The sequence below is a fragment of the Lepidochelys kempii genome, chromosome 7 (genome assembly GCF_965140265.1).
Source record: "Lepidochelys kempii isolate rLepKem1 chromosome 7, rLepKem1.hap2, whole genome shotgun sequence".
NCBI lineage: Eukaryota > Metazoa > Chordata > Testudines > Cheloniidae > Lepidochelys > Lepidochelys kempii.
This window is the reverse complement of record NC_133262.1, coordinates 48427633-48449266: the sequence shown is the minus strand read 5'-3', so window position 1 is coordinate 48449266 and position 21634 is coordinate 48427633. Positions and strand designations below refer to the sequence as shown.

At 58.4% G+C, this 21634-nt stretch overlaps 1 protein-coding gene across 1 annotated transcript; it reads left to right on the top strand.

Moving 5' to 3' along the window:
- Window positions 1–862: 862 nt before the first annotated feature.
- On the top strand, window positions 863–21305 carry LOC140915291 (uncharacterized). The gene is made up of 4 exons (XM_073354873.1): window positions 863–980; window positions 13914–14052; window positions 19927–20084; window positions 20746–21305. The coding sequence occupies exons 2-4, from the start codon at window positions 13962–13964 to the stop codon at window positions 21130–21132; spliced, it is 636 nt and encodes a 211-aa protein (XP_073210974.1). The 5' UTR covers window positions 863–980; window positions 13914–13961; the 3' UTR covers window positions 21133–21305.
- Window positions 21306–21634: the final 329 nt, after the last annotated feature.

The window sequence follows — 21634 nt, the reverse complement described above, 5'->3', positions numbered from 1 at the left end:
AATGAGGGGTGCTCTGCAGGTACAGGAGGAGGGGTGTGCTGGGGGTATGATGAGGGTGTGGGGGGTACAGGAGGAGTGCGCTGGGGGTACAATGTGGGGTGTGGGGGTGCAGGAGGAGGGGTACACTAGGCAGTGTCCTGGGGGTCGATGAGGGTGTGGGGGTGCACTGGGGGTCCAGGGGTGTGTGCTGGGGGTCAATGAGGAGTGTAAGGGTGCACTAGGGTGCATTGGGGTGCAGGAGGAGAGGTGCACTAAGAGTGCCTGGGGGTACAGGAGCAGGGGTGCACTGGGGGCTCCACAGGGGTACGATGAGGGGTGTGGGGTATGCTGGGGGGTGCCCTGGGGATGCTGGGGGAGTGCTCTGGGGGTATGATGAGGAGTGTGAGGGTGCAGGACAAGGGGTATACGAGGGGGTGCCCTGGGGGTGCAATGAGGAGTGTGGGAGTGTGCTGGAGGTACAGCAGGAGGGGGCTTTAGGGGGTGCCCTGAGGGTGCAGGGGGTGTGATGAGGAGTGTGGGAGTGCACTGAGGGTGCAGGAGGAGGGGTGCAATGAGGGGTGTGGGGGTGCGCTGGAGGTACAGCAAGAGGGAGGCGCTAGGGGGTGCCCTGGGAGTGCAGGGAGGTGCGCACGCCCTAGCTTTACAGCTCCTGTTCTCCGCCCGCGTGGCTCGGCGGGGCCCCAGCCCAGTGCCCAGGGAGAGTTTCCCCCTCCGCCCCTGCAGCCTGCGGGCCGGGCAGCGCCCCCTTTAAGCGCCGGGAGGGAGCCGCCCTGCCTGTGGCTGCGCTGGGCTCTTCCCTCCCGTTGGCCCCGCCGGTCCCCGGGGTTGGAGCCAGCAGCAGCAGCAGGCGCCGCCGCGGAGGCGCAGGCCGGGTCCGAGGAGGGGCGCCGCGCGCACGGCCGCCGGGGACTCCAGCTGCGCCCTGCCGGCTCCTGCCAGCGCCCCGAGTTCGGAGCCCCCGGGAGCCCGCGGCGAGTCAGGTTGGTCTCCCTCCTTCCCCGTCCACGCGGGCTCTGCAGCGCTGCCTGCCTGAGGGGCGGCCACAGGCGGGAGGCGCAGCCCCCGATCCGGGACGCCGGGGGAGGGCCCGGCCCGGGCGTCCTCCTCCCTCTGCTGCAGCCTTCTTGGGGCCCCCCAGGCGGGCGATGGGTCCCTCCCCCTCCCGGCCGGCCAGCCCTGGCGCAGAGGCAGCGCTCGGAGCAGGTGTTGCGGACGGAGCCTTTCCCCAGAGCTGCTGGCTTCCTGCTCCTGCGGGGCGGTGGACGCCACGGTGAGGGGCGCGAGGTGGCTCCGCGCGGAGAGGGCTGGGCGGGGAGCAGCGGACGGAGGGATCCTGGGGGTGCAGGGGGACCACGTGCGGGCGCTGCGGGGAGCGATGGCGGGGCTGTGTGGTGCAGGGGTTAGAGCGGGGGTGGGCTGGACGTCAGGACTCCTGGATTCTGTTCCTGGCTCTTGGAGGCGGTGGGGGCGCAGGTGGCAGGGGCTGAGGAGACCTGGTTTGAATTCCCAGCTCTGTCCTGCTTCCTGTGTGAGCCTGGGCAGTCACTGCCCCGCTCCGTCTCAGGTTCCCTGCCTGCGCAATGCAAGTGCCCCATGTCCAGCACTTCGAGCTGAGCGCCTGTTAGGGCTGGATGGGGTGTACGTGGGGGCAGGGGCACAGAGTCCAGGTCAGACTGGGGCTACCAGGCCCTCCCGGGGGCGGAGGCAGAGATGTCCGAGCCAGGCGCTCCGGCCTTCGGGGCTGTACCATGCAGTTAAGTCTCTTAGGAGAGTGGCCGGCTTTCCCAGCGTCAGCACTTCCCTAGGCGGCTCCCGAGCCAGGCTGCAGGGGACGGGATGGAGACAGGCTCTGCCTGCTGCTCCCCTATCTCAGCGCCACCCCTGTCTCTGGCAGCACTGTAGTACTGAGGGGTCTGGATGCCGGGGGCTGGGCTGGGGGAGCAGAGGGCCCCAGCACCCCCTGTCTACTCTGGCGTGTCCAATGTGGAAAAGAGTGTTTGGGCAAGAAAACTGGGTCCCCAAGGGCTGATTCTGGCAGATCTAGGATCTGAGCAAGCGTGCGGGGGGCGGTGGGGAGAGTAGCTTAACTCCTTGCAACCTCCCTGTTGCCTGCAGTGTCCTCCTGTCCCATCGCTCTCCTCCCCCCATCTGGTGGCAGGCCCCTGGGGAAGGCATAGATGACTGATCCTGAGGCATTTGGGGCTGGGAGCCATGCTAGTGCGGAATGGGGGGTGGAGGAGAGGATTGCAAGGGCAGACCTCGGGGGGGAAGACTGCAGGGGTGCGGGCTAGATAGTGGGGGGGGAGGCTTCTAGGGTAGAGCCAGGGGCAACTGCAGGGAAGGCAGGTTGCCCCCCACCATGGCCATCGCCCCCAGTCTCCAACCTCCCATCCAGGAACTCCATGTACTGCCTTGCTGGCCTTGATTCCCTTCCTGCTGCTTCCCCCAGTGCAGGCGGCTCGTTGTGGGGTCTGTCCCAGCCCCAGAGGGAGGCATTTTTAATCATGCTGCGTTCACAGTTGCACCCAGTGCTGACCTTGATAACCAGCAGCTCGCCTGGGCTCTGGGGTGAGGGGGCAGGACTCTGGCCTTCCCAGCTGACTTCTGTTTTGCCTGTCATCTGATCCCGTAAGACGCTTTTGCAGCCTTTCAAGTGTGCAGCAGTTCCCAGGCTGGCACCGGCCCCAGCCCCGCCAGCCAGCCACAGCCTCGCTGGAGTTTGATTTAAAGGGACAACGTGCGTCCTTTGGCCAGTGGGGAGCAGGGAGCACATCCTGTGAGAACAGCGCTGTTGCTGTCTCGGCAAGGAGCAGCATCTCAGGGGGTGTCCCAGACACTGGCCTCTGCCACTGAAACGGGAGGTGTGTGCGACGCCTCGCTCCTCTGTTCTCACCAGGTGTCACCTAACTGGATTATTCTGCACTCTGCATTGCTGTGGTGCCCGCACAGGTGTTACCTGCTTGATGGAATGCGCGTTATTCTGGTCAATCAGTAACGAGACCTTCCATTTCTCTAGGGGATTGTATCAAAGTCCATCCACTCATCCCCATCCACACGCAAACCCATCCAGCCACCCCTGTACACACCCACCCACCCTTACCCATCCACACATACCCATCCATCCATCCCTTGTATACACCCCCCCAATCCACCCATCCCACCACCCCATACACACACCCATTCATGTACACACACTCATCCACCCCGTACACACACCCCCCATCCACCCCGTACACACACACACCCATCCAACCATCCCCATACACACACACCCATTCATGTACACACACACACACCCCCAATCCACCCATCCCAACCACCCCGTACACACACACCCATTCATGTACACACACTCATCCACCCCGTACACACACACCCCTCCACTCCGTACACACCCCCCCCATCCACCCACCCATCCATCCACATACACACACACCCATTCATGTACACACACACTCATCCACCCCGTACACACACACCCCATCCACACACACACACACACCCATCCAACCATCCCCATACACACACACCCATTCATGTACACACACTCATCCACCCCGTACACACACCCCCCATCCACCCACCCATCCATCCCCATACACACCCATTCATGTACACACACTCATCCACCCCGTACACACACACACACCCATCCAACCATCCCCATACACACACACCCATTCATGTACACACACTCATCCACCCACCCACCCACCCCTCCACTCCGTACACACACCCCCCATCCACCCACCCATCCATCCCCATACACACACACACACACCCATTCATGTACACACACACTCATCCACCCCATACACACACACCCATTCATGTACACACACACTCATCCACCCACCCACCCCTCCACTCCGTACACACACCCCTCATCCACCCACCCACCCATCCATCCCCATACACACACACCTGTCTGCTCATCAATCCATCCCTGTACACACACACCCCCATCCACCCACCCATCCCCATACACACACCCACCCATCCATCCATCCCTGTACACACACACACACCCATCCATCCATCCCCGTACGCACGCACACACACCCATCCACACACGCACACATCCATCTATCTATCAATCCATCCATCCATCACACACACACATCTATCCATCCATCCCCACACACACATCCATCCATCTGTCCATCCCTATATCTACCGTTCTATTTCTCTATCCCCCTATGCACCCACCCACCATCAAAATGCAGCTGCCTCTGTGGAATAACACTACTCAATGGGGAGGGGTAAGTGGTTTTTTTCAGGGGGGACGGGAGTGAAGAAAATCTTCCCCAAGTGACACCCACCAAGGAGGCAGAACTGGAATGTGCTTTGGCCGGGACACTGGGATTAGCACTTACAGGATCACAGGATTTTTTTTAAATGACTGCAATGGGCCGTTAGTCTTGGTGGAGGGCTGAGTGCTCACAGATCTTGCAGCAGGATTTCTTTGGGAATGGGCAGTGATTCTATCCTCTAGGGGCAGTTCAGTCCCCCACCCACCCATACATGCCATGCTGAGAAGCTGTTGGTTCCTTTGGCTAAGGACACAGCTGGGCACAGAAGCTGGCAGCATGCCCTGGGCCTTCCCTACCTGGCTAAGGACCATTGACACCTGCCTTACAGAGGGAGGTGAACACCACCTGTGTAGGGAAGTGGGAGATGTGTTGGCAGATATTTTCGTGGGGGTGTCGGCTGTAGGCTGCAGTGGGGGGCGGCTGGCCAGGCAGGGGAGATGCTAAGAGGTAACAATAATCGTAGTTGTGTTATTTCTTGGTCCTCCCCTGCTACCTGCAGCTCCTCTTGGTCTGGAACTGTCATGACCCCATGCCCCACAGTGTTCCTGAAGAGGTCAAATCAGGCTCTTTCCAGCACTGACCTGTGCTGTGTCCCCTCCACCCCCCGCCCTCCACACACACATCGGCCCCCTGCAGCTTGACCCATGGCCGGTCGCTGTTATGGCTGTGATGGCCCTGCAGCCAGGGTTGGGTCCCCCTGGCCGCGTGTACTCAAGCTGATTTGACTTAATTGTTCAGTCCGGGATTCCGAGAGTCACAGGGTCCATCACTGGAGAGAAACCAGGACCTGCCACATTTCTCCCCCTGCCCCCCTGCCTTCTCCTAAAACTGTATTGTCACGAGGAATTTATAGTGTGGACGGATCTAGAGGTCACAGTTCGACCAGCCCTGCCAGGCGCTGTGCAAACCTGGAAGAAGCTGCCAGGCTAAAAGACAAGACCTCAGTGATTCAATTTCAAGCCGTCCAGCATGATCGTGGGTGGGGGTGGATTGTTTGGTTTTGCGGGGGCAGGGGAGTTGTCTGGCTAACGAATGTACGCAAATGACCCCCCAGCTCCGGTACAAAAGTGACCGGATGATGTTCAGAGCTGTTGGCACGCTTGCCTGCGTCTGCCGCTAACCAAAGCCGCTCTCAGCTTCACTAGAAATGGGGCCTGAGCTAAGGCGTTGATTTCATGGGGCGTTAGATGGGGCCCGGGGACAGCAGAGCCATGAAAAGTCAAATCTGATTCTGAGTGTTCCACTGCGTCTCGGCTCCCGTGCGACTGGCCTACCCGTGACTCCCAGATCGGGAACTGGTTCCCGTCATGTTCAGGTTTCGAAGGGTCAGATGCTGTGGGGGGAGGCTCCCCCATGAGCTGCAGGGGGCCCCTGCGTCCCATGGAGTCACTGCTGTGCCATCTCCATGACGGTGGGCAGAAATTACAGGCTTCCTTCCCCAGCAGCGATGCTGGCCTGTCCCCGGGCTCCGGCGCTGAGCTCTCCTGGCTGCCAGACGGGTGCTGCGAGCCCCGGACCTGCGGTGTGGGCACGTGCCCCGATGGCTGCAGGCATCGGCTGGGCTGGAGGACTGAAAAGCAGGCGTCCCTGTGGCTGAGATGCTAGGGCCCTTGCAGAGCCGGTTTATGCTTTGCACGCGCCACCCAAGGTGGATCATGGTCAACTGGTGGAGGTTGCACGTTGCTCTGGGATGGGCAGGAAGCTGCATCTCTTACCTACGGTCCATGGGTCCTAGCCCTGCACCCCTGAGAGCAGCTTCCAGGCAGCAAGGGCACAGATTGATTTCCAGCATAGCGGGGTGACGCGGCCACGTCTTCAGCTCGGGGCATGGAATGGCCTCTGGGCAGCAGGGGGTCGTGGCGGGTGGCACTGATGGCATAATGCAGCATCGGTGCTGGGCTGTGGTGGTTTGATTCCCTGAGCAAAAGCCACGAGGTGGCCACCTGCCTACCCAGCAGCCACCTCACTAGGCTCAGCACTGCCTGGCAGAGGAGAAGGATGTTACGTATGCGTAGATGTTACCTTTCTAAACACTGGAACCAAGGAATCCTGGCGCCCAGGCCCCTGCTGTAACCACTAGACTACACTCCCCAAGCAAGAGATGGGGATAGGTCCCAGACTCCCAGGAGTCCTGGCTCCCAGCCCCACAAATCCCATCCCTGTCCCAGAACTGGGGAGAGAACCCAGGAATCCTGGCTCCCAGCTCCCCACCACCAGCAGGGCAGCAGCTCCCGGCACTGGGGCCTGCCCAGTGCCTCCCCAGCTGGCTAACTGCACCTCCATGTGGGAGCCCTGATGACGGGGGCTGCCCCCCACACAGCCTAGGGAGCTGATGCCACGGGAAAAGAGGCCGTGTTTTCTTGGCTTCATCTTCTCCTTCTCCTCCAGTCTAAGGAGGCAGCTGCTTCCAAGCAGTCGCATGGGGGAATTTTCTGCTTTTTGATCTAAAGGAAAGTGAAAGCTGCTTTGGCTGGAGCAGCCCAGCCCAGGGGGGTGTGGGACAGCCAGCGTGGGGGGGAACAGAATCCGTTCCAGGAGGGCTCAAAAGTTCGGATCCAGTGGTATTTCTTGCCCTCGTTCCCCATGGACTCCCAGGGCAGAGAGCTCACTGATTGCCTGATTCAGATGCACACCTGTGGTGCCTGGAGTAGCTCCAGAAGATGCCCTGTGCTGGCTCCATAATTGCTTTGGGAAGTTGATGTCACTTAATCACAGCCAGTGCAGGGAAGCCATTGCACAAGCCGCATCGGCTGTGATGCCGCAGTCCATTCCCTTGGCAGAGGAGCAGGACAGGACCGGGAAATAATTCCTTGGGTGGTCGGGGGGGAGGGAAGACAGGAGGATCAAATTCAAAGGGGGATTCAGTCCCAGATGTGAGGGTGGGGCCTGGCAGCCCTGCTTTGCTGAGCTTCTGGCTGGCGGAGGTTAGTGGGGGTCATTCTGTTCTCCTTTGCACCCACTGACCCTCATGGACTGCCCGGGGGTGGCATAGTGCAGCGTTTGGCCTCTTCTGTGTCAAATCAAATGATAGCAAACAGATAATCCAGCGGTGATGGGGCTTGGGCACCGATCCAGCGAGCATTCTCAAGTTACTTGCATCAGAACGACACACAGCCCTTTTAGTCCATAGCTCCCAAAGCACCTCACTTTCCAGGGGTGGGAAACTGAGGCACGGATGTGGCTTGCCTAGGGTCACATGGCCAGTCAGTGGTCATACTGCCTCAGTCTGGTCTGCTCCTCGTGCATGGGGCAAGCCGCAATTGACTCCACAGGACTCTGGGGGAGAGGAAGTATGGTCTAGGGGTTAAAGCACTAACTGGGGCTGTGGGAGATTTGGGTTCAATTCCCGGCTCTGCCACAGACTTTCAGTGTGGTCTCAGCCAAGCTAATCTCTGTGCCTCCGTTTTCCCTCTGTGAAATGAGGTGTGAGCCCTGCCCTGCCCTGTTGTTCAGTAGATCCATAAAAGGTGGTGGGTTGAGCTGCTCAGATGCTGTGGCTGCGGGGGGTGTGTGGGGGAGAGTCAGCTGGGAACATAGCCCTGGGACTGAAATATTTCAAACTCCTCTGTTGTCCTGACATTGCACGTCATACAGATTATTGATATTCCCCAGGCTGTCTCATGGAAACACACTCCTCAGCCACATGCTGCTCACGGCGCCGCAGATCCTTCAGCCCAGGCGGACCTAGTCTGATCTCTTCCATAATGCAGGCCAGAGAACTGAAGGGGTAATGAAATCCAGACAGTTTGCTTTTCTGCTGTAGGCCGCTGGGTGGCGTTGTATGCGTGGCTGTGGGTGAGTGGGGCATTTGCTGGAGCCAGACAAAGCAAACCTAGGGCAAGTGCTTCCAACCAAAAAACTTTGCTCAATAAAGAGTTAAGGCTGGAAGTGTGGTTTAGGGGGGCCTGGCAAACTCCCCACTGCAACATTACTCCAAATTTGACACCGTTATGCTAGAAAGTCTGGAAATGAACAGCCAAGCCAGTGCCTGCCCCACCCCTGCCCCTCCCCATCTGATCCTGTCCCCTCATTCATCCTACCCACATAACCTTAACTCTGCCCCCTGAAATTTGCTAAGATACATGCAAAGGTAGAAATAAGTAGTGCCTGGAAAATCATTGAGTCTCATACCCTATTCAAGGGAGCTGCTCCCAATAGGCTGCAGCCCACACCCTGCAAGCAATCTTCGTAAATTCACTTACCCGGGCAAGGCCCATAACGTTCCCTGCTAGCAAAAAAGCAACGTGCAAGAGTTACTCTGCAATGTAGTTAAAATACAGAGGTCAATTGGTGTGAACGTAAAACCTACACAGCCATAGAATCATAGACTTTAAGGTCAGAAGGGACCATTATGATCATCTAGTCTGACCTCCTGCACAACGCAAGCCACAGAATCTCACCCACCAACACCTGTAACAAACCCCTAACTTATGTCTGAGCTATTGAAGTCCTCAAATCGTGGTTTAAAGACTTCAAGGTGCAGAGAATCCTCCAGCAAGTGACCCATTCCCCACGCTGCAGAGGAAGGCGAAAAACCCCAGGGTCTCTGCCAATCTGCCCTGGGGGAAAATTCCATCCCGACCCCAAATAAACGGTGATCAGCTAAACCCTGAGCATGTGGGCAAGATTCACCAATCAGACACCCAGGAAAGAATTCTCCGTAGTAACTCAGATCCCACCCTACCTAACATCCCATCACAGGCCATTGGGCATATATACCGCTAGTAGTCGAAGATCAATTAATTGCCAAAATTAGGCTATCGCATCACATCATCTCTTCCATAAACTTATCAAGCTTTGTCTTGAAGGCTGTTCCAGAACTTCACTCCTCTGATGGTTAGAAACCTTCATCTAATTTCAAGTCTAAACTTCCTGATGACCAGTTTATATTCATTTGTTCTTGTGTCCACACTGGTACTGAGCTTAAATAATACTGCTCCCTCCATGGTATTTATCCCTCTGATCTATTTATAGAGAGCAATCGTATCTCCCCTCAGCCTTCTTTTAGTTAGGCTAAACAAGCCAAGCTCTTTGAGTCATCTTTGATAAGACAAGTTTTCCATTCCTCGGATCATCCTAGTAGCCCTTCTTGGTACCTGTTCCAGTTTGAATTCATCCTTCTTAAACATGGGAGACCAGAACTGCACACAGTATTCCAGGTGAGGTCTCACCAGCGCCTTATACAGTGGTGCTAACACCTCCTTATCTCTACTGGAAATGCCTAGTCTGATGCATCCCAAGACCACGTTAGCTTTTTTCATGGCCATATCACATTGGCGGCTCATAGTCCTCCTGTGATCAACCAATACTCCGAGGTCCTTCTCCTCCTCTGTTACTTCCAAGTGATGCGTCCCCAGTTTGTAACAAAAATTCTTGTTTTTAGTCCCTAAATGCATGACCTTGCACTTTTCCTTTAATATTCTTGGATGAAGATTATCCGGGCCCCCTGATTTAGTCCCATTAAGATGTTCGAGTTTGGCTTCTACCTCGGATGTGGTAATATCTACCTCCATATCCTCATTCCCATTTGTCGTCCTACCATTATCCCTAAGCTCCTCATTAGCCTCGTTAAAGACTGAGGCAAAGTATTTGTTTAGATATTGCGTCATGCCTAGATTATCCTTAACCTCCACTCCATCCTCAGTGTTAAGCGGTCCCACTGCATAATAGCAAAGAGCTCGTTCACAGAAATATTCTTCGCTACCCACACAGCAGCCTGTGACATGAGAGAGAGCTCTGGCCTAACAACGTGCCCGCGCTATATTCCTTCTGAAATTATTATTACATGTTTAATAAGCAGTATGTAACCCGCTGCAGCTTATGGTGGTAACGGAACAGAGCAAGGGAGCAGGTTTCGCCTCAATGAGCAGTGTGAGTCGGGGTAGTGCGGCGAACGATGGAGCATCGTCACACCCTGCCTGGATCTCTTTATTGTTCATTTCCAGCTGTTGACATCCGAGGGCTTTTTCAGGGGTAGAATCTGGGCAGAGGTTGTGTAAAGAGGTTTTGGGAGAGCGTTACAGCCTCTGGCTTCTGCTCAACCAAACTCACTCAGTTTGAACGGAGGGCTGGGTTGGGGAATTTCCCGTGGTTTGTCTTATTAGTGAGAACCAAAGATTAAAATCAAGTGCTCCTCCAACATCCGCAGGCAGGCTTTGAGCCAGCACTTCTGGGTCTGATGCCATGCAGAGGGGAGAGGCTATTCGCTGGCCTCTTGTATGGGTTGTGCCTGGGTCCCCCTAAGGGAGCTGGGGTTGTTGCTGCAGTCCAAAGGGGTGTGGGCTGGTGGACAGAACATTGGGGCGGGACTCTGTAGATGTGGGTCACCCATTGATCTGCTGAGTGACCATGGGCAGGTCCCGTCCCGTCGCTGGGCCTCAGTTTCTCTGCCTGTCCTTTGTCTTGTCCCTTTAGATTGCTGGCTCTTTCTTGGCCCAGTGCCCAGATGTTCCAGGTTGCTGTATCGCTGTGATGCTCAGTTGACCTCAGCTTATCAGGGGAGGCTGCTTGTACTCAGACCAGAGCGGAATGGGTTCCTTCACTGTTTGCTTTACGGCCCCGCGTCATGCTGAGCTTAGAGTGGCTTTAGTGGGAGGCTGGGGAATGCCAGCGCGTTCCCAGCCGCATGGTTTGTTCTGGTCGCGACGCCGCTGCAGTCACGTACCAGAGCAGCCTCCAACCCTTCCCTTCTGCCCTCCGAGCCGCCCGCTGCGGTGGGGTAGGTGGAGAGCAATGGGGTGGGGTAGGTTTCAATCCATACTGGAAATGTGTGGGGCTTAAAGTTTTCTCTTTAGAAGACTTTAAACATGTGGGGTGAAAGCTGGGGGCTGTGGGGCCAGGATTTTACCCTTGGAGTCTTTAACATGGGGGTCAAGTCCTCTCTCTTCCCTGTCCCCTCTGTGCCCCCAAAACACCCCACCTGCTCCCCTTTCATTCCCCCTCCACACCCCACCATTCTCCTGCTGTCCTAACCCTGCTAGACCCTGGCCCTCTTTGCCTCTGCTGCCCTCTTTGCCTCTGCCACCATCTTTGTGACCCCCCCCCCGCTTCACCCCCAGACCTCTGCCCCTCGGGATTTGTCCCCTAGCCTCTTGTCGCCCCCCCCCCCCACACACACACACCCATGAGCCGGGGGCAGCAGCAGCTCAGGTTCTAATTTTAAATCCTGCTGTGTAGACGTCTTTGCTGATCTCCTCTTCCCCGCCCGACGTGGAATTTTGTTCGGGGTGTGGGGATTTCAAGGGGATTGTTTTGTGTCAAGTCAGAGCTGTGACAGGAAGCTCCTGGCTTTAGCTTGGATGATGTCGCAGCTCCATAATGCAGTAATGAAGAGGCTAATGCATATGTGCGCCATTGCCCTCTGCTGGAGGACATCAGAATTGCACCCCCATGTGTCATAAGCCCTACATTGTGTGCCTTCAGTGGTGATTCTCCTTTAGCTCTGGGGGTCAGCACTCAGCTCAAAGTGCGTACAGGGAGGTCTTTCTGCACCGATTCACTCCTTCCTTCTAGCTCATCTGTAGATGTTAACTTTCCCTTGGGGAATACAATGGTTTCATCATCCCCTTTGGTTTTGCGTGGCAGTTTTCTGCTGTCCTTTGTGTGTAGCCACTTCTGCAATGCAGCTTTGCATTCCTGCTCGGTCTCTTTGTCTCTCGCTGCTTGGAATGCAAAGGCCTTTTGTTGGCTGCTTTGCGTTCAGTTAGCACAGGGAGCAGCGCTGGCCACTGGGAACCAGCAGGGGGCACTCAATGACACAAAACCTGGCTATTCTTGTGCGCCCTACATTAAAGGAGACAGCTAAGAAGTGGCTGACATTAAAATATGTAAATAAATAAAAATAAACTCAGCCCAAGTTGCTAATATGAGGTCAGGCACTGGAGTTCTCAGTGCTGCTACATTAATCCCCAATTGCAATTTGGCCCTGTTGTGTTAGGTGCTGTGCAAATGGGTCATGAGCGACTGTCCCTGGCCAAAGAGCATACCACCGAATCAGCTGAGGGGTAGGAGCTGAAGTGAGTTGCCAGGGCTCTCACGGTAGGTCAGTGGTAGAGCTGGGATTAGAACCCAGGTGTCCTGACCCCTTGCCTACTGCTCTGCCCACTGGGTGGCACTGCCTCGCTAGTTGCTCCGTTGTAACTGAGCTGATCTTCGTGACGGGGGTTCACAGCAGCTGGCCAGGAAGCAGTTTCCTCAACCCACAAATAGTTTTGAGAGTTCACATTTTTCTCCCAACTCGAGTGAGGAGGAAAAGTGGAAATCTTGGAAAAATTTGCAAATTGAAACACTTTTTTGTTTTGGGTCAATCGAAATGTTTCCTTTTAAAATATTTCCTTGTCCCTCTCCGCTTGGCACTGGTGAGGCCCCAGCAGGAGTGCTGTGTCCAGTTCTGAGCCCACAGGAGAGTAACAAAAACGATCAATGGTTTAGAAAACCTGACCTGTGAGGAAAGGTTAAGAAAACTGGGCATGTTTAGTCTTGAGAAAAGAAGCCGGAGGGGAACCTGGTAATCGTCTTCCAGTACATTAAGGGCTGTGATAAGGAGGATGCGGATAGATTGTTCTCCGTGTCCACTGACAGTAGGACAAGAAGCAATGGGCTTAAGCTGCAGCAAGTGCGATTTAGGTTCGATATTAGGAAAAACTGTTGAACTCTCCCAATAGTTCAGCTCTGGAACAAGCCTCCAAGGGGGGTTGTGGAATCCCTGTTACCGAAGGGTTTTAAGAACAGGTCAGACAAACCCCCGTCAGGGCTGGTCTAGGGTGACTTGATCCTGCCTCAGCTCAGGGGGCTGGAGTTGATGGCTTCTCGAGGTCCCCTCCACCCCTTCATTCCTGTGATTCTGTGATTTCCACTTTTTTTTAATCTTTGTTTTTAGTCTAGTTTGCTTCAATTTAGAAAGGAAAAGTGGCTTTGAACCAGCAAATTGGAATTTTTCATTTCAAAACTGTCAAAACAACACGATGGCAAGTTTGAAACTTTTTTCCAAGCTGGGAGATTGGCCGAGCCCAGCCCTGCTTCGGGGACAGTTCCAGTTTCAATGAATCGGCATCTTCTGACAAAACACAATGAGTCACAAAATCCCTGCCTGGTCCTAGCGCTCGGCTGTCAGGTCAGCACAAGCCCAGCTCTGCTGGGCTCCAGATGTGCAGAACCCAAGGGGGACTCCCGGCCCAGATGTGGCAATTCTCAGCTGGCCAGATGCAGATCCTGCCAGGAGGCCACATGGGCCAGATCTGATCCACCTGTTGTTTACCAAGCAAGTGCCAATGCACCCAGATCAGAGAGGGGCTGGCCCGGGCATAAACAGCTGTGCAAGGTGCAGGGTGAGCGAGTCTCCGTCTCAGCCCCTCATCCGGAGCAGAGACCCCTCCAGCTGCTGGCTTTGGTGGGGTCCTCCCACTGCAACGGTTGGACGGATCTGGCCCAAATCCCTCCCAGCCACCTGCCCCACTCCAGGGAGAGCAGGAGGAATGTGTGTCTTGCCAAGGGTCATTCCTCCTCCCCTGAGGCGGACTCTGAAATCACCCTCCCCCCCACGCCTTGGGGAGGGGGCTGTAATCTGAGCTCACTGTCTCCCTCGCGCCTCTGCCTTTCCAGCTGTCTGAGGCTCAGAGTCCAGCCTGCGGAGGAGCTGGAAGAGTGACCATGATCCACGCGCTGCTGCTGCTGCTCTGGATCCTGGGCGGATGGGGCAGGATGGTGGGCCCCCACCCCAGGCTCAGACTGTCCTTCCAAGGTAAGCACAGTGCGACCCAGGCGATGTCTGGGACAAGAGGTCCTGGCTGGAGCACGCGAATCTGTGGGATCCCCATCCTGCCACCAGGCCTCGGGGGGGTGAATGACCCGGTTGGATCTGTAGGTATCTCTGGGAGCTGTGCCTCCCCACGCCCTGTTAGATGGGCAGTCACGCTGAACCTGTATGGCATCCCTTATCCAAGCTGTATCCAGAACCATGCACCCAAGTTAAACAATACGGGACACGGCAATGAATGACAGATCCCCGCAGGATGGTTTCTGCCATCAGCTACCGCTGGCATAAATCCAGTTTCTCCACTGACTGCCGAGGAGTCCAGGCCGGATTCTGATCTCGGTTGCGTCAGCGATGCAAATCCTGCATCAGCAGGGGTAACTAGGATCAGGTTCTGGCTCCGCGTTCGGGGAATACGGTACATTAAAGCCTCCAGTCCCAGAGACCGAGACAGAAGAAGGTGGATTTTCCTGGAAATGAAAGCTGCCCTCCCATAGTTGTCCCACCATGCCCTGCAGCATGAGGGGTGGCATTAGGGAGTGGCATTGGCATAGGCTCTGATGATCAGTATTCAGGCTGGATTCCTAGCAGCAACCTCAGGAGCTAGATCCCCAGCAGGCTGGAGTCAGGGGTGACTGTAAAGTGACTTCAGCAGAGCTGTGCCGGTCGGTGCCAGCTGGGGATCCGGCCCCCAGGGCTTGGCTGCAGTTTATGGGGGTGCCCCGGCTCTGGGTGACCCCCAGGGGGCAGAGTTCTGGGAGGGATTATGGGGCTTTGGGCTGGGCCGTGTATGGCACCAGGAGGGCTTTTCTTGTGGGGTTCTCGCTAGGATCAGAGCCAGCCTACACGAGGCAAATGCTGTGCCCAACCTGAGGGGCAGGTGGGGGCTTGTGATGAATTCTTATTACAGCCATGCCAGGCTGTCCATCAGTGTGTTGTGCCCTTCGCCCCTGCCAGGCTCACACTGGGGCAGCTCCATACCTGGGCCTTGGGCTCCACCTGATGCTGCAGAGAAAGCATGGGGCGCAGAGATGCTGCATCCCGCTTGGTGGCCCGGGAATGCCCACGGGCAAGCAGCAACGTCATCCACGGCACTCTGTCCCCGCAGGGGTGAACCGCATCAGTGCTGCAGGTCAGCCCGGGAGCTGGACGTCTGCAGCCTGGCCAGACTCCCCATTGTGCGGGGGGCTGGCTCACCCCATTCATTGTGGATGGTTGATGTTGCTGGGGGAGCAGCTGCCTTCCCATCTGGTAGTGGGAGCAGGGCTATAACTTAGGTCACCTCCCTCCCCCTACCCCCCCCCCCCCACACACACACACACAGCTCCTCAGGTGGGATTTCAGCTCAAGGAGATGTGAACCTTCCCCCTTTTCCCAGACTACAGCCTGTGATTGCCCCATCTTCAGAAGGTCTCAAAGTTACATTTTCAAAGCAAGAGGAAAGGTGGTTACCCCCAGCCCAGCCTGTATGCCCTGCCCTGCTGGGACATGTATATGTCTCAGGGGAGCTGGCTGGTTCGAGGAGGAAATCTGGACCTTTTCATCTCCAGGTCCCCAGTTCTGATCTGGCCCTAGAGCAGGGGGACTGGCTGGCCCCAGGTTTGGGAAATGCAGCCCTGAGCCGTTGCTCTCCAGTTCACCTTAGGGTGTGAGTGACCCCTGGTATTTCCCAGGTGTTAATGAACATGTGACATGGGTTTGGGGGTGGGAGGTGGCAGGTGGCAGGTGTCCCCCAGCCCCTACCCTTTAGGCAGCCTTGTCCCCTTGCTGGAAGCCTCAAACCCAAGGAGCAACTGTGGGGTGGAGACACCTTCCCCTCTTGCTCCTTACAGGACCCACCCTGGGGAAGGTGGGGGTAGGGCTGGCCCTGCTGCTCCAGCTTTCTGGAGAGGGGCCTGGAGGGCTGGAGCTGGCCCCTCTCAGCAGTGGGAAGAAAGGGCCTTCACAGGGGTGATGCTGTGGAATGAGTGGAAGCCGTGCAGCCTGCCCCCCACGCACCCCCGTCTCCCCCCCCCCCACCAGGCACAGCTCCTGACAGCCTCTTGCTGCCCAATGAGCGCTGACCCCGGCTCCGCCAGGAGCTTGGGCATGGCAGGAGCTTGGGCATGGCAATGGGCCGGGCTGCAGCAGTGCCTGGCCTCAACGCTGATCCCACACACAGCGTGCCAAGAGGCCTGGTGCTCGCTGCTTGCAGCCTCAGCACTGAGGTGCCTCCTGGCTTCAGGGGCCGGTGCGGGCTCTCGTGCCTTCGGAGACTACTCTGACTCTCTTTCCCCCCCCCCCGGCACTGGGGGCTGCCAGGGAGCATGACATGAGGTCATTGCGCCAGGGAGTGCCTCTCGTCCCAGGGTACCCTGCCAGTGGGCAGATCGGTCCAGTTCTGGTCCCTTCCCACAGCCAGCGCGGCACACAGGAACTGGGGTGCAGCTCAAAACATGGCTCTGTGTCCTCCCTCCTGGGAGATGAGGTGGCTGGGGCCGATCGGTAGCAGGGCGCTGCTGGGCTGAGAGCGGAGGCCTCCGGGAGGCCTTTGCCCTTTCCTCTAATTTGTCCATCAGCCAGAAACTCATTAAAGAGGTATGTGGGGGGGGGGGCTGCCTTTTGAGCAGTTTCCAGAATAGTTGCTAAGCAGCAGCGTGGGGTTGCCAGGTTACCTCACGTGATGCCAGTCCTTGAATGCTCCCGGTCAAGTCCCTGAGCAGCCGGTGTCAGGTGGGATTAAACCAAAGGGGAAATGGCCGGCATGGGACGGGGAAGGGTTCGCTGTAAGATGTGGGGGACCTCCTGGCTTCTCCAGCCCCAGCCTCTCTCAGTCGGGGGCTCTGCAGGGAGGGGGGCCGGAGCACTGGCTGTCGGGGGGGAGCTCCTGGCTTCTCCAGCCCCAGCCTCTCCCAGCAGGGGGCGCTGTGGGACATGGGGCAGGAGCGCTGGCTGTCAGTGTCGTCAGTGTCCCCAGTCCCACTGAAGTGTGTTTGCTTCCAGTTCCTGTATCTGCTGTGTTACTTTCACATCTGGTTTCAGCAGCATGTCACTGACCCCCTGATTGGACCCCCGCCCCCATCCCCACTTCAGAAGTGGGCCCAGCTCGGGGAGCAGCAGTGCCTTGCTCCCAGGTGTCCTGCTGCTGGACAGGGGCCACGGCTGCCAGGCTGAGGGTCCCTCATACTTGGAGCTGGGGCTGTGTACCCCACCGGAGGAGACCTAGCTGGGCTAGCCCGCGGGCAGCCAGGGCAGTGCGAGTCCATGCCTAACCAGCAGCTCTCTATTAGCCCCCAGCTCCAGAGACTGGGGATAGCTTGTGGCCCCCCCGGCGATACTGACTAGAGAGGAACGTGAAACTCACCAGCCTGGCTTCGCTCTCCTGGCCAGTTAGCACTGGGAAGCCGTGGGGCAGGCGGGCGATTGTCCCCTCGTGTCCTGGCAGCAGCAGGAACCTGCCAGCCTCGCCACAAGAGGCAGTGGGGTCCTCGACACAGGCTCCTCCCTGTGTGGCCCTTCCTCCCATCCCCCCACCGCATTGAGCCCTTCCCTCCTTAGGCTGGCTCCAGGGTCCTGGATAACAGGGGAGGCTGTGGGGGGGTGCAGGCAAGGCCTGGCTGGTGCTGCAGCAGGAAGGGGTCAGAGCACAGAGAGGGATGTGCTGGCACGGTGGGGGAGGAGGCAGGAAGGGGTGGCCTGGCAGCGGGGGAGGGGGCAGGGAGCAGTGTGGGAGGGGATGGGCTAATGCTGCAGGGGAGGGGGATATCGGGTGAGCTGGCTCAGTGGGGGAGGGGGCAAAGGGGAGGCTGGGAGCAGTGGGGAAGGGGCAGAGAGGGGGTGAGCTGGCTCTGTGGGGGAAGGGGCAGAGACCTGGCTGGGCTCTGGCCCCTGAGCCGTGCTGCGCTGGGTGGTCCTTGCAGGCGCTTCTGGCCCAGGCGGCCTGTCCCCTGCGAGCTGCTCTCCTCCACCTCCCCACAATAACCCGTTTGTTCCTGCTGTGGTCAGCAGATCAGGCACCGTGGGGCAGAGAAAGGGCCTTTTCTCTGAGGAACAGCCTGTTGTACTGTGCCACCACTGACAGGGTGAAGCTGATGCGGGGAGGGGGCGCCAGGACAGCGGATCCAGGGACAGGCCAGGGGTGCAGAGGGAAGCAGCAGCCCCTCGGCACCCCCTTCGCTCCCATGCACCCTCTGCCCACCTCCTAGATTGCCCCAGCCAGGGCAGGCTGAGCAGGTCTGTGGGGTGCACAGCTGCCACAGCCCATCTTCTGGGATGATGGCATCCAGGTGACTGCCCTGCCCCCCCGGGATCTGGGGGCTCTCTGTGCTGGGGTGCCCAGTACATTCAGAACCACTGGTGCCCAGTCCCGCTGGGTGCTTCAGTTTCTCCTCCCCGGCCTATTTAGATTGTGAGCGCTGGGGACTCTCTCTCACTCTGGGTCTGGCACAATGGGGCCTCTAACTGTCCCCCTAAGGCACCGCACTGTGCTGGGCAGGGGAGCCCTCTCACCAGTGCCGTGGTCCCTGGGCATCCTGACGCCATGCAGCATCACTTGTGGGGCATCTGGCCCTGAAGGGTTAATTCCTTCTGTAGGAGCCTTTGCAGGACAGCAGTGCCAGCGTTCGCAGTGCTCGGATCGGATCCAGGGCTGATTCCACAGCCTCTGCCTTCCCTGGCATTTAACCCTGCCAGGAGGTAGCTGGCCTGGCCCTGTACTCCCTAACCCAGGGCTCCAGCCTCTGTATTAACCTCTTCAGTGCTGCCTCTGGCCTGGGCTAAGCACAGTTCCAGGGCTGTGGGGCCGACCTGCAGACGCTGCCAGCCCCAGCATGCCTGAGCTGCATACAGCCTGCGGTATGAGATCCTACAGAGAAGGGGGGTGGGGGCTAAATGGGAAACATTAACCCTCGGGGTGCCACTGACATGAGTGTTGTTGGGTCTGCCCTCTGGAAAGGGAGTGGGGTCTAGTGGTTAGAGCACAGGGGGGTGAAAGGGGTTTGGGAGGACTCCTTGGTTCTATCCCTGGCTCTGGGAGGGCAGTGGTGTCTTGTGGTTAAAGCAGGGGACTGGGAGTCAGGACTGCTGGGTTCTCTTCCTGGGGTGGGAAGGGGGTCTAATAGCATGGGTTAGAACTGCGTGGGCTAAGGGCCAGGACTCCTGGGTTCTATCCCTGGCTCTGGGAGGGGAGTGGTGTCTGGTGGTTAAAGCAGGGGACTGGAAGTCAGGATTCCTGGGTTCTTTTCCCACCTGTGACAGTGTCCTTGGATATGTCTACACTGCAATAACTGAGAGCCCAGATCAGCTGGCTCAGGTTCGCAGGGCTCAAAGCGTAGACATTCAGGCTCCAGCTAGAGCCCAGTTTCTGAGACGCACCCCCCTGGTGGAGTCCCAGAGCCCGGGCTCCAGCCCCAGCCCAAACGCCTACACAGCAATTTTCCAGCCCCACAGCCGAAGCCAGCCGCCTTGTGGCTCTGTCACTGCCGCGGAGACGCACCCCCGGTGGCCCAGCTCTCGGAGGGGCGGTGCCCGTGGGGGCACACTGGCTGCCCTGCTCTGAAGAATCGGGCCCCGAGCGCTGTCCAAAACTGACCGTGGTGGCATCCAGGGCAGGTCCTGTGCAGTGGGTGCCAGGAACCATATGACTGGGGCTTGGAGCGGCACGGTTCTCTGGGCCTGCGCTGCCCATCCCTGACACTGGCCATCTCCAAGGCCCAGATCCACAGAGGTGCTTAACTCCCATGGGAGGGTGGGAATCGAAATACCTTTCAGGACCCAGGCCCAGGGACTTTGCATTCCATTCCCTTGGCCTCTGATCCCTGAAAGAAGCTGAGAGCCGGGGCGGGGTGGAGCCGGCCTGATCCCAGCCCCCATGTCTCCCCGCAGAGTTAAAAGCACGCCATGGGCTGCGCACCTATGGGCTAGAGCGCTCCTGCTGCTACGAGGCGCTGCTCCTGGATGAGGAGCGGGGCCGGCTCTTCGTGGGCGGCAAGAACTACCTGGCCTCCCTGAGCCTGGACAACATCAGCAAGCAGGACAAGAAGGTGACAGGGCTGCACAGCAGAGGGAGGGGGGATCTGGGCACCCACTGGGGGGAGGGGCAGTGAGCAGAGGCGCCTGCTCGGGAGGCGACATTGCCGGCATTCCAGCAGCCTCGACTCCCCCGTGAAATCGCTGGACCAACCGGCCGGCTTGAACGCCGCAGGGGGGATGAGCTGATGCCTCCGTTCCTGGAACCCTGCCTCCCCGCCACAACTGCTGGAGTAGCCTCTGCTCCCAGGGCACCGTGTGGCTTGCATTGCATGTCTCGAGCATGCTGGTGCTCAGCCGGGCAGGCGCGGCCCTGCTCAAAGCGGCATGGAGGGCTGGCACATTCGAGCCACGTCCCCAGTCAGCTCTGGCTGCTGCTGTCTCAGGGCACGGGACAGAGAGGGAAATTGGGAGCCCCTCTGCATGGGGCATGGTGGGGTGTACTGTCAGAGCAGGGTCCTTCCACCTCCAGGGACGCTGCCCCTCCATTCCTAGTGTGAACTGAGTTGGGAGGGTCTCAGCCTCATGCTTTGCAGGCCAAGCTCCCGAGCCCAGCACCACAGTTCATACAGGAACTTGGGGCTGGGCTGGCAGGGGGCTGTGGGCTGGTATTGAGGAGCCCATGGGGGAAGAGGGAGATACCTCCCCCTGACCTGTCCCACTCTCTTCCCACAGATCTACTGGCCGGCGCCTGTGGAGTGGAGGGAGGAATGCAACTGGGCCGGCAAAGACATCAACGTATGTGCTTCGGCCAGGCTAAGCTGGGGGGGTGGGCAGGCTCCCCCACTGAACCTGGAGCCCCCGTCCTGGCTTTGCAGGGGTTGCCAGACCGCATGCCCTTCAGGGGTTTCTAGCCTGGCCTTTGCGTTGGGCACCTTGGAGCAGCTCCTCAAAGTGCCTCATTGCAGCAATGGAGCCCTGCCCCAACCGCCCTCCTCTGGCCTGGTCTGCATGGTGCCCAGTGCGGAGAGTGGGCAGCCCAGCCCAGCACTGCCCCATGGGAGTCAAGTGTGTTGGGGGAGTCAGACGTGCGGAGTTTGGGATTTGCCCCCTGTTCAGTGAAGATGGGACGCCCTGTTCGTATCTCCCCTGCTCCAAGGCAGGGCGTGGGGCCTCGCGGAGCCCAGACCTCCTGGCCACAGGCCGCCTGGGGTCCCGCAACAGGCTGGAGTGAGACCACATCTGACTCGCAGGGAGCTGGCTCATGGGCATGGGGACAGCGTTGGGTGAGCAGGCTGCCCCAGGCTGAGGCCACTGCCCCCAACGGTTCTGACAGCCCCAACGGTGAAGGGCCCAAGGATTGGGCGATGCCAAGGCACCCAAAGTGGCCCAGCCAATGTGCTTTTGGGAGGGGCCTCTGTGAGGCTGGGAGTGACACGGCCCCCCCTCCATTGATCCCCACAGAGGGAGGCTCTTGATCCCTATTGGGCAGGGGTGAGCCCCTGTGGGGCAAAAGGGATCTTTCCCTGTCCCTCGCTGTGGCACCTGGAGGGCCAAGCCAGAGGCTGCCCGCCAGCCCCTCCACTCCTATTGGGCAGTGTAGGCCAACTCTGAGATAGCGCGT